Raw genomic sequence first — 12,146 nt, 5'->3', positions numbered from 1 at the left:
AACGACCAGGCGACAGGGTTGCAAACAAAACAAGCGGCAAAACAGTGTGAGGCATTGCAGAGAACTGTGTGCTGTCTGCCTGGCATGGCCAAGCCACATGTGAGCGGGAAGACTGCAGGAAATGTACCTCGACATTGATATCCTTGTTTCCCGACTCCCCTGCAAAAGAAAGATTATTTCACCATCTGATAATAACCAAAACTCCAGATATTTATAAATTATCTCGCGAACACAGCAACGGAACAACCCACTCCGTCAACCAAGAAGGCAACCGATCCAACTTTCTTGCTCCCATGAACATCTTAAAGAAATCCCTCGGCGATGGAGCTTATTTTTTTTTTAATGGAAAACCCAATGACAAAGATAATAAGAGAGCATCAAGTCATCGAAGGGGGAATGGAAGTTCAAAAAAAAAAAGTTTTATTTTCTGTGTAAAAATTTTAACGGGGCTTGAAGAGAGGGAAATGAGGGTTTTGTGACGTGCGGAGGAGTTTCTCTGTAAACGTTGACATTTTGTGACGAAGTGTTTGTTGATGAGGAGGCGTGGTGTGCGTGGGGTCTCAGGGTTAAGTGGTCGTGGCGTTGGTGGGGGTCATGTGCGAAGGAGCGCGTGACGTGCATGAAAGTGAAGGCCGGTGTGTGGAGTGGCGAAGGCGGCGTCACGTTGAAGTGAAGCGTCTTGAAAAGTGTCAACCCACCAGATGAAATCTGTGCAATGACTGCAAAAGGTCGGCTGTTTGAAGAACCTGGCGATGAACTGGTGGTCCTTCACCTCAGACACCTTCTTCTGCTTCACGGCGCCTTTCCGAGCGAACCGTGGAGTCCGCGGCGGGGAGGAGCAACCATCGTCCGCCATCCCGACCATGTCCATCCCGGCATCACCCTCCGTAGCCCCACCTTCCCTCATCATTTTACTCCCCCTCGTCTCAGTCTCTCCTCCTCCTCCGCCGTAGCGCCCTCGTGCACTCGCCGGTCCCACGAGCTCACCGGTCTCCACCGACCGTGATCCACAGCTCGTCGCGTCCTCGACCTCGTGATCGTCACCGCCGCTGGCTCGCATGCCGAGCACGGCGTCCGTGAGCGCAGGGACAGATATATCGGGACAGGGACAGTTAGCGAGGTTCAAAAAACAGAATTTGACGCAAATCCCTCGGGAGTTACCGGAACGCGTCAACTTCCCGCGCTGGTGATCATGTCGAGAAGGGGGGCGGTCGGCAGGGCATCGTGGGCTCTGAGGAGGCGGGTCGTCATCGCTTACTCCTCCTCTCCGATACTTACCCCACCAACCCCACCCGCGACTCCCAGGACCCGTGTATGGACTCCGACTCGGCACGAGTTCAATGCGCAACACGCGCCCTGACAGCACATCAGACGTTGGCTCCAAGGAACGCCCCTCAACCATAAACCCCGCCCCTCAACCATAAACCCCGCCCCTCAACCATAAACCCCGCCCCTCAACCGTAATCCCCGCCCCCAAAACCCGAATTTCCACCAGTACGGCCTCTTCACCCTCAGTCTCACGGATTGCACCGAGACGGTCTGAGCAATGAAGGGGGAAGGTCGAGAATGAAGCGTCATCATTGACAAGAAACCTGATTAACAAGTGTTCTTCTCCCTTCGACTTCACTCAATATAAACGACACCCATCGTGGGGGTCATGCAACCAACAATCTGGACCTGCTGCTCCCCACAACTCAGAATGCATCCATAATTATTGATAGATGATCAAATCGAAAAAAGGGGCAGCGAGTGCACAAGAGTGAAAATATGTTTGCACAAGCTTGCATCAACAACCAGTCAATAGTCGTTTTGAACTCTTACAACTGAACCAGGCAGCATTTTACACTAGATGTGAAAAAAAAACATCCCCCTTGGGCCTATTAAACTGACCTGTGCGACACTAAAAACTCATCAAATTCCTTATCTTCAATCTACAAACCCCTTTCCAAGTAGAACGGCACTCGGAGCACATGGTGTTGCCTCGTACGTTCATTCTGAACAAAACAAAAAAAACTTTTAAAAAACATTAACGTAACAAGCAACTAATACGGTCCACTGCAACTATGGCTCATATACCCTATGTCGTCATGTAGTTTCTTGGCATGGGTTATGAACGTCAAATTTAATTCTTCACTCACGTTGGGTCATGCATCAGATGCGTGACGTTTCAGATTTTTCGGACAAGGATTTAAATTCAACCAATTGTGCCTGGACTACCACTTCGCCGATGACGTCATCGTTATCACCCGATAAACCCCTTGGGGAGACATTGAGACGGTGGAAATTTAAAAAAAAAAAGTTTCATTCAACAGTTTTAGAGAAAATGATGTCCAATTTTTTTTTCCCCTTTAATCCAATATGGCTGCCAGACCATATGAATTATGACATCAGAGTTGGCAATAAAATATTCTCCGTGGAGACTCCCTCCTTTGTATAAAGTTTCGCATCGATCAGACAAGCAGTTGCAGAGAAAACAATTTTTTTTAAAGCGTCAAACTATATCTATATATTTAGCATTCACATCACGTGACCTATCCCATCGAACGTCCAAGCGAGGAAATGGCCAACTCTGCGATGTGATACACAAGGTTCAACTTAAACTGAAGGATGGCAAGCTCCAAGATACAGCACCCCCTGCAGGAGCCACACCAGTGTGATAGTTTGTATATATTTTTTAATTTATTTATTTTTTTAACGTCCGATTCCACTTCAGGAAGAAAGAACCGTGATCACATAGTTCAGAGAACAAGCACACGACCAAATGACCTCTCCTGCCCTCCCTCACCAGACAACACCCAGCCCTTCAATGGAGGTCTCCAATCCAAAGACCGCACAAACCAAGGTTCCGATATGATTTGGCACATTCAAGCATAATCTGTTGGAAGATAATCGCCCCACGGGGCTTCCCAATGCAGCTTCACCGATTTAGGGGAGTTGCAGAACCAGAATGATCGTTATCAAGTCAGGTATTTGACTTACAGCCAAATAATTTGGCTCCAAAGAGCGAGATATTTATTTGGGGGAAAAAAATTAAAATGCGTGTGCATACAGAGTAGTCATGCACCTGGATTTCTCACACTTTCACGATAAAGCTGGAAGGTGTTGAAATCCAATAAAAACCCCTCCAGAGCAAAAAAAAAAAAAAACAACGCTTGAAGTTGAACAAAACTCAAATCGGTTCACATGCAAACGATATCCAAAACTATTCCATCACTACAGGTACTTTGGACCCCGGAAGGGTCACGCTCCGAGAGAATCCAATTCGTGGAAGATATACGGACGAGTCGCACGGCACGTACAAACACAACTGAAGAGACTCGAATGTTTTTATCTTGCCAAAACGAAGTTTTTGCAAGATATGTTAGTCAGCTTGTATGTTTTTTGTTTGTTTGTTTGTTTGTCTGTAATCACATATAAAAAAATTCTGCAGAGCACAGTTATCATCGGAAATTTTTGTAACTTCGCATATCAGAGGCCTATAGAGGTCCCTTTCAGTGCACAAAATTTTGAAGGTCAAGGTCAAAGGTCAAGGTCATTTTGGCGCAAATCAGGGGAGTCGACGAAACCCTTATTTTTTGAGTAATTTTGATCGGATCGTCTTCAAACTTCATGGGAATATAGTTCATGGTCTGGCGCTCAGCTGATTAATTTTTGGTGGCGATTGGCCTTGACCTTCATATGTTTTTTTGTTGTTTTTTGTTTTGGTCTGTAATCACGTATAAAAAATTCTGCAGAGCACAGTTATCATTGGAAATTTTTGTAACTTCGCATATCAGAGGCCTCTAGAGGTTCCTTTCAGCGCATAAAATCTTGAAGGTCAAGGTCAAAGGTCAAGGTCACTTTGTCGCAAATCAGGGGAATTGACGAAACCCTTATTTTTTTAGTAATTTTGATCGAATCGTCTTCACACTTCATGGGAATATAGTTCATGGTCTGGCGCTCAGCTGATTAATTTTTGGTGGCGATTGGCCTTGACCTTCATGGTTAGCGCCTTAGGTCAAACATATTTGACCCCAAGGTCAAATTTTCAAGTTTTAGGAACCATATCGTGTAGTACCTCAAATTGAACACCTCGATGAGTGCTTTCTAAATATGTCAAGCTTGAGACATTATGACGTCATTTGGTGACATTATGAGGCAAACCTTAAAGAAGTCACACGTGGTCACCTTTTGGTAAGATACGGGTCACCCTGCGGGTGACATTGGTTTTTTTATTATTTTTTTTGGTTTGTTTTTATCGCCTCAAGAAACATACAAAATATTTGCACAAAAAGTATTCTAACAATGCAATGGAATCTCCAAAAATCAGCATTACAAACCAGTTTGAATAAATAAAGTTTGCAGTGAAGTTACATTCTGCATCGTATGCTTGTGGTTTGTCCAGATGCACTGCCCCAACCAATCCCCACCCTTTACAGTAGAAAACCAAAAAAATATATATTAAAAAAAACCCAAACAAGAGGTCATTTTTGAACAATGGGAGAAGTGGGCTTCAAAGCAATTTGACTTGACCTTCGATCCAATGTAAACAGACTCCTCATGCAACAAAAGCTGTTGTCATCACAAATCCAAATGGAAATGAAATCCAAATATTGCCTGCCTATGCAGACTTAATGCTTCAATGAAATAGAGACCAGATGGCATTTTTGCTCAGCTTCGGTCATTTGAGCCAAATTTTAAAAAAGGCACATGGAAAGAAGGGCACACGCACACAGACGACTGGGTGTGAACATGGGAGAGGATTCATGTCAAATAGAATAACGACACAACAGGCTGAGCTGTGAGATGGACTCAAGGCTCAGGTGAGCCCCGCGTCCCGCGCCATGTTGTAGAAAACCCCTCGCTTGGCCAGCAGAGCGGTTGGGCTGTCAAACTCGGCGATCTCACCGTGGTCCAGCACGATCACCCTGAGGATGGTGCGCACTTTGCAATTAGAGGGCAGAAGTACAACGAGCAAAACAAACCTTGAAAACAAAGCACGTTCCTTTACTCAAATTCCGGAGGAACAATTTAACAACACATGTGTAAATAAATCAAGACCAATCGCTAACAACAAAACAAAAATAAATGAATAAATAAATCACAGAAATTCATAGACAATCGCTCCCCTCTCTCGTGGTCTCAAACAGCACAGGGGTTGCCCGGAAAGCCGTGCATATTAAACAGCTATCAATAAAGCCGAGGCCTGAAAGCAGACACTTGTCCAAGACTGAAAATTAAAATACTGAGAGCAAACACCTCCTCTTTGGGGTCATAATCTTTAAAAAATTGAAAAATCTAGACACATCTATGGCTGTCTCAAAATGCCTTGGTTATTTCACACGACCAAGCTGTTTTTTACCGAGTGTAGTCCATGATCGTGTTCAGTCGGTGAGCAATGGTCAGCACAGTGCAGTCATGGAACTCCACACGGATCGTGTTCTGAATAAGGTCATCTGTCTTCAAATCTACAGCCGCGGTCGCCTCATCAAGGATCAACAGCCGGGATTTGCGCAGCAACGCGCGGGCCAGGCACACCAGTTGCCTCTGTCCAACACTGCATAAGGATTGACAGATTTGTCTCAATTTAATTATAATGCCCAGTCTTCATGCTCCCCCCAAAACACCCCTCCACCCCCATCCCTTGCACCCCACACTCCAATCACCTCAAGTTTTCTCCACCCTCGGTGCAAATGTGCTGCAGTCCATCAGGTAGCGAGGAGACGAAAGCACTCAAGTGGGCCAATTCCAGTGCTCGCCAAACGTCATCATCAGATTGAGAGACAAATGGGTCCAGGTTCATTCGCAGAGTCCCCGAAAACAAAACAGGATCCTGTGTGATGAAACCAAAAATGCAGGAATCATACACACCACACATCCACCATCAAAAGTAGAGCCTTTTCTGGTTCATTCCAGAAAATAATTATTTAAAAATAACCAAAGCTCCAGACCATAGTAAAAGGGCTTTCTGACTCATCATGAACATTTCCACAGGTGAGAACCAGCTCTGGACAGGTTGCAGCATGCTGCAAGTTGGTGTAAGAATTAAGAATTTGGCCAAACTACAGCCCACGAGTACCACCTTTAAGATCACGCAATGGCCAACTGCGACCTTTAAAATCTTCCAAAGGACATCTATTTAAATCTGCAGGGTGGTCCAAAACAATGTGCAACTTTTTAAACAGCTTTCATAATTACCTCCACCACTGAAGGTGAAGGAGGTTATGTTTTCACCCTTTCTGTCTATCTGTCTGTTTGTGTGCAGTACATCTCAAAAAGTTGCGGGCAGATTCGGACAAAACTTGGTGGACATGGTGGATGTGTGACAAGGAAGAATTAATTCAATTTTCGTGAAGATTCAATTCCAGATCCAGATCTGATAATTACATCCGCCACCGAAGGTGAAGGAGGTTACGTTTTCACCCCTTTCTGTTTGTTTGTCTGTTTGTGTGCAGGATCTCTCAAAAACTTGTGGACGGATCTGGATGAAATTTTGTGGACAGATTCGGTGTGCGACAAAGATGAACTGATTAGATTTTGGTGAAGATCCGGATTCTCGAATTTTCAAAGTGATTCTTCACCATTGAGAGATGGAGCTAAACTAATACATAGCACGACATCTCAAAACATTGTGGACGGATTCGGACGAAACTTGGTGGACAGGTTGGGTGTGTGGCAAGGAAGAATTGGTTCAATTTTGGTGAAGGTCCGAATCTGGATCTGAACACGAGAATTATTTAATTTTTCAAGTGATTCTTCACCATTGAGAAATAGGGCCAAAAAACGATATTGAACTGCACAGCATGATATTTCAAAAATGTATTGGGCCCGATATGTTCTCGTGGATCAGGCATTACGTGGTGGAGGTACGTGCTCTACCGAGTGCCCATCTCGTTTAATTCAATTTAATCTGTCTCTGTCTCTGTCATTCTCGACTTCTGTATGATGAAGACGGTAAATGGTTTGATTTATACTGCTGTGTCCAAAAATCATATTTATATTCTCGATGGCAATTGAATACTGCATTGATTCCTTAACCCTTTTCAAGCCACCAAGAAAACAACTTGTCGCAATGTGATCATGAAAGACCTGTTGTAACCAGCAGATGACGCTGATACCATTCACAAATGTGATCAATGCACGGCATCGCATGACATTCAAAGAGCAGGGATCCTGCAGCTTGCAATATGTGGAAACATGCCATGTGGTGCAATAACTCCAGGGATGCATGGTGCTTACATCTCATGCCTATAACTGGTTGTAAAAATATTGAAAAACTATGGAATGTGCAATGCAAGGAAGGAAAGAGAATGCCACCTTGAAAGTTTAAAAATAAAAATAAAAACACTGGTAGCAGATGCGAGAGCAACTGTCCAGTCTGCAATTTATGGAAAGGGAGGGAGGGCAGAGAAGTCCTATCATGCTCTCCCTCATGCACAGAAGGAGGGCAGAAGAGAAAGTAGACTTTCTGTGCAGTCTGTCCAGTGACTTTTGTTAAAATAGTGTTGCAACGTATCAATGCAGACCTGTGGGATTATAGTGAGCCTGGAGCGAAGGTCGCCAAGCCCAATGGTGGAGATGTCCAGGTCATCGATGCAGATCTTTCCTTCTGCAGCCTCAATCATTCGGAACAAGCAGAGAGCCAACGAGGACTTCCCGGCACCAGTCCGACCCACAATGCCGATCTGAGCGACACAAGACATTTAGAATGATACCAATAAGAATGGAGACAATTTCTGAAACAAAGATATGGTTTTAGTAATGATGTAATGTCAAGGGCCAATACATTTCCACCAAACAACGTTTTAATTTAGCACGCATCGAACGAAACAGATATTTATGATAGACGTGAGAAAACTTCAAAATAAAATTGCCCGTTGAGCAAGGAATTGCCAGAATAACTTTGTCATATCTCCATGATCTTTGAAAAAACAAAAACCTGGAAATCAATTTGGTTCTTATAAGTCGATAGTGCGACTGTTTAATGAGTTATAGCACTTAGTTTGGTCATGATCATAACTTGGAAGTCAATCGGACTTGAAATGGCGTTTTTATCGCAATTTGAAAGTTTTGACACGACCCCCCTGACATTCGACGCCCGACCGCTAAGAAGAGTGGTCGGGTGAGTTTTTTTCTTTTTTTTCTCTAACAATTTATTTTTTTTGGGGGGGGGGTTGGAAATCACTTAAAACATGTAGAAGTGCAAAAAAAAAATCGAAATTTTGTTGAAAAAAAATTAGCAAAATTTTTTTTTTCTAACAATTTTTTTTGGGGGGGGGTTGGAAATCACTTAAAACATGTAGAAATGCAAAAAAAAATATTCAAATATATTTTCAAATTGGTCGCCATATTGGATTTTGGGCCAAGTCCAAAATCTAATCGCATGATCCTTGGACCGGACCTCACCCCCCCCGCCAAGTTTTGTCGAAATCCGTCGAGGAGTTTTTCCGTAATACTGTTCAAACAAACAAACAGAAAGGGGTGAAAGCAGTAACCTCCATCCATCTTCGAAAATGGCGGAGGTTAACTAGAGGGGAGTACTCGGTAGAGTGCAAAACCTCCGCCGCCAATACTGCTGGGTCACTTAAGTGAACCTGATATCCTATTCATTGTAGGTCAAAACGGATCAGACTCTACTGAACCACGATTGAATAAACTAAACTAGATCGACACGCATGTAGAAATGCCCAACAAAAAAAATCGAAATTTTTTTGAAAAAAAAAGTTGCAAAACTGTTTTTTTTTTCCCTCCAACAATTTTTTTTTGTTGGAAATCACTTAAAACATGTAGAAATGCAAAAACAAAAGTTCAAATATTTTCAAAATGGCCGCCAGAGGGGCCATATTGGACTTTGGACAAGTCCAAAATCTAATGGCATGATCCTTGGACCATACCTAATCCCCCCACCAAGTTTCGTCGAAATCCGTCCAAGAGTTTTTCCGTAATACTGTTCACAAACAAACAAACAAACAAACAAACAGACAGGGGTGAAAACAGTAACCTCCGTTCATCTTCGATGGCGGAGGTGAATAATGCTTGGTGTCATATTGTGAAGTTGAGTCAGAAATGAAAAGCTTCCATTGAAGAAGAAGAAACGCAACTCCAACCGACTGCTGACCCGAAGAACAGTCATCTACTCTTTCTCTTACCTTTTCACCCCCACAAATGTTGAACGACAAGTTCTTGAGGACCAAGTCTAGTCCTTGCCGGTAGCGAACACTGTATTTGTGGAACTCCAGGCGGCCTTCACTCGGCCATCCATCTGGTGGTCGTTTTGATTCCAGCCAAGGAGCCTGGCACATACATTTTTTTTAAAAAAGTTAATAAATCAAGTGAATGAGGGGTGGGGGAAGGGAGGGTGGATCAAAAATCAAGTCAAAAGTCATATCCGAACCTCAAATAGACATCTGTGCTGCTCATGAGTTGGGACAATCACAGATACAAACATCAACTTCACTTACAGCCCCAAGTTATACACATTAAACTCATGGAATATCACGGATAGGATACCTCATGGGAAGCGTACTTGCCTTTGAGCAGTCTCGCCTGTGGTTTATTTCCAATCCAATGACAAACAGTCCCCTTGATGCCCCACAAATATGTGTTCTGCATCAACGAGTATGCTACGGCTTGGAGAGAACGTTACGTCGACGTCCATTTTCATTTGCTGGTGGGTGTGAATGATCCCACAAGAGTAGACTATTGGATGCTGGCACCCTGGCCAAATTACTGCCCAAATCCACAAGGGGCACTGCATAAGCGGCACAGCAGCACCTCGATCACAATGCAACCAGCAGCCCAAATTTGTGATTGAATCCCGGTCAAAGACGCATTCATAAGAATGAGTGCCATTACGTTCTTCAACTGGTCTAAACAACCTTGCAGATAAAAATATCAAAATTGAAGATACTTTTCCCCTTCACCCAGAAAAAAAAAAGAAAAGAAATGTCAACAAAACTTGTCCATTATCTCTTGAGAATTTTTTCCACCTCGACAAGCATACAACACACTTCAAACCTCGGTGGGTGTTTCTGCATACTCCTTTATGCGCTCAACAGCCACAATGTTCGTCTCCAGCTCGGAAGACATTCTAACCATCCAGCTTAAGGACATCGTCACCTGTAGACAAAGCAAATCAAATCATGAATCAAATGATAATGATAATAATTTTTTTTTAAAACACGAAAAAAAACCCAAAAACAACGTACTTAGGGTGCATTCGTCCAAAGACGCTCCATCAATCTCAATTCAGTCGAATTATTTAAGAAATGTTGGCCTGACTCAAATTTTAAAAAACGTTTTAAAAGTGTTCGCAGTGGAGTATTGTCAGTGAAAGCAATGACCCATTACTTCCGCCCATATGGCTGACCGACAGCATGTGATCAATTTTCCACGACTCCCATGCAAAACAATCATGAACATGATGTACCACACATTGATTTGCAAGAGCGTTACTGGCATGCCCTTGCCAATAGGGCCTTTGTTGTAAATTAGCTCGTAGCTTGTACATAGACTGTTTTTAAGTGTTGCATAAAAAGGAAATAAAAATAAATTAGAACATTGAACAAATGAATTATTTTGATTTGTTAATCTCTTCTCTGAACATTATGACCCACCTTGCCTCCTTCCTTCCTGAGTTTGCCCTCCAGAAGTTACATACATGCCCCCTCTACCGACCTTCCACCAAACTCCTCTTCCTCCTTCCTTCATATCCCATAGGTCACACACATACCCATTTTACAGACCTTCCACCAACCTACTTTTGCAACCAACCTCCAAAAATGATTACTGTGGACCCAAATAAACAGTTAAAAGGAAAAGGAATTGAGGACATCAATCCACAGACACCTTTCTGATTCTCTGGCCATCATCAGCACGGAGTGGATTCCAATGATGGCTGAATATAACAATGTCCAGAAAGACGCCTGAAGATCGATTCCTTCCCCCAGGAGGATTTTCTAACGAAAGGCTTCTAAAGCCATGTAGACTGACTGATGCTGCAGTTAACAGTGCAGCAGCTGACACTGCATTAGTTAGTGAGTGTTTCTGTGTTTTGGCCTCAAATCCTCAGCCAGGATGCATATTCTATTTTGACATTTCTTTTCCCAGCAAGAATTGAGAGATCGTATTAACTGGTAATGGGTACTCAGAGTGAATGTGTGGCAGACACCCTTGTGTACTGTATATTCATTGACCAGTAAATACCCTGCAGGAAATGCCCTAAACTTGTATAGTTCTCATCATTGAGACAAAAGTATTCAACCATTTTCGTTATTGTTACAGCAATTTACAAAACCTGCACATCGCCTCCAGTGCAGAAACCGATCACGAGACTCCTGGGCCACCAGTCAAAGCGCTTATACTATACTGCACAGTATTTCGCAACCTCCTTAAAATAAACTTTATTTGGCTTGTGTCAATCCAAATTTTAATAAATTATTTCACATTTCACCAATATTTAAAAATGCTCCAAAGGAACTGTATTACATGAAGCTTGTACATTTTGGTCACTTTCGGTCATTGGGCACAGCCGTTCAAAATGTGGAAGTGGAGATGGCGTGCGGTTGGGGGGGGGGAGGACAAAAGAAAAAATGTTAGCTTTGGTTTTTAATTTTCCACAATATGTTTTAAAGATTGACAGATGAATTCTTCTTTCTGACAACCAAGATGACATCTTCCACCTTTACGTTTGAAAGTTGAACGTAAAGAGAAGCACAAAAAATGCTTGCAAACAGCGGAGAATCTCAAGGTCGGCAAAACACAAACTAAGAACATTTTGAAGAAAAAAGCAGAACTTTTTGGCGGCGTCTCAATGTTTCCGCTGACCATAGAAGATAGATAACAACAGGAAATGAAGACATCAATCGCCGATGCTAGGAGTAGTTTCAAGACAAAGGCCAAACAATCCAATGCTACTGGCCAACAGTTGAAGGAAAAGGCCTTGCAGTTTACCACTGAATTAGACCACAACATTGAAGGCTTCATACAAATGGTTGGAATCATTTTTGAGAAGACAGTGTTTGAAAATAAAATTGTGGCGAGGGGATTGGGGGGGTGAGGGGGGGATGTCAATGACAACCATAGCGTGGGTTCCTTTATTTTTTGCTAGATTTGACAGAGAAGTCTCAGCTTGCCTGGAATAAAAGCCTTTTTGGCTTGGCTGCAAC

The 12,146-nt window shown here is 43.1% G+C and overlaps 2 protein-coding genes across 9 annotated transcripts in view; both read right to left on the bottom strand.

The window, feature by feature from the left end:
* The window catches only part of LOC147009858 (protein kinase C alpha type-like), a 189,809-nt gene extending 188,428 nt beyond the window's left edge, over positions 1-1,381 (bottom strand). For 4 of the 7 annotated variants that reach the window (XM_085861438.1, XM_085861436.1, XM_085861440.1 and 1 more), the window contains exons 1-2: positions 699-1,379; positions 128-159 (exon numbers count right to left, since the gene is read on the bottom strand). In XM_085861438.1, coding sequence (XP_085717564.1) covers positions 128-159; positions 699-1,060 — 394 coding nt within the window. In that variant the 5' untranslated portion in view covers positions 1,061-1,379. Of the gene's footprint in view, positions 1-127; positions 160-698 lie in introns of all 7 variants that reach the window. The other 3 variants (XR_015052772.1, XM_085861441.1, XM_085861435.1) reach the window with 2 other exon arrangements.
* Positions 1,382-4,168: 2,787 nt separating this feature from the next.
* The window catches only part of LOC147009857 (multidrug resistance-associated protein 1-like), a 124,107-nt gene continuing 116,129 nt past the window's right edge, over positions 4,169-12,146 (bottom strand). For both annotated transcript variants that reach the window (XM_085861383.1, XM_085861384.1), the window contains exons 26-31: positions 9,997-10,098; positions 9,129-9,272; positions 7,506-7,664; positions 5,646-5,812; positions 5,342-5,536; positions 4,169-4,907 (exon numbers count right to left, since the gene is read on the bottom strand). In XM_085861383.1, the coding sequence (XP_085717509.1) occupies positions 4,799-4,907; positions 5,342-5,536; positions 5,646-5,812; positions 7,506-7,664; positions 9,129-9,272; positions 9,997-10,098 (876 nt within the window). In that variant the 3' untranslated portion in view covers positions 4,169-4,798. The remainder of the gene's footprint in view (positions 4,908-5,341; positions 5,537-5,645; positions 5,813-7,505; positions 7,665-9,128; positions 9,273-9,996; positions 10,099-12,146) is intronic.

The sequence above is a fragment of the Eptatretus burgeri genome, chromosome 17 (assembly GCF_056783735.1).
Source record: "Eptatretus burgeri isolate ZD-2024b chromosome 17, Ebu_testis_v1, whole genome shotgun sequence".
NCBI lineage: Eukaryota > Metazoa > Chordata > Myxini > Myxiniformes > Myxinidae > Eptatretus > Eptatretus burgeri.
Note: the sequence above shows the minus strand (reverse complement) of the source record. Positions and strands in the feature narration are given on the sequence as shown.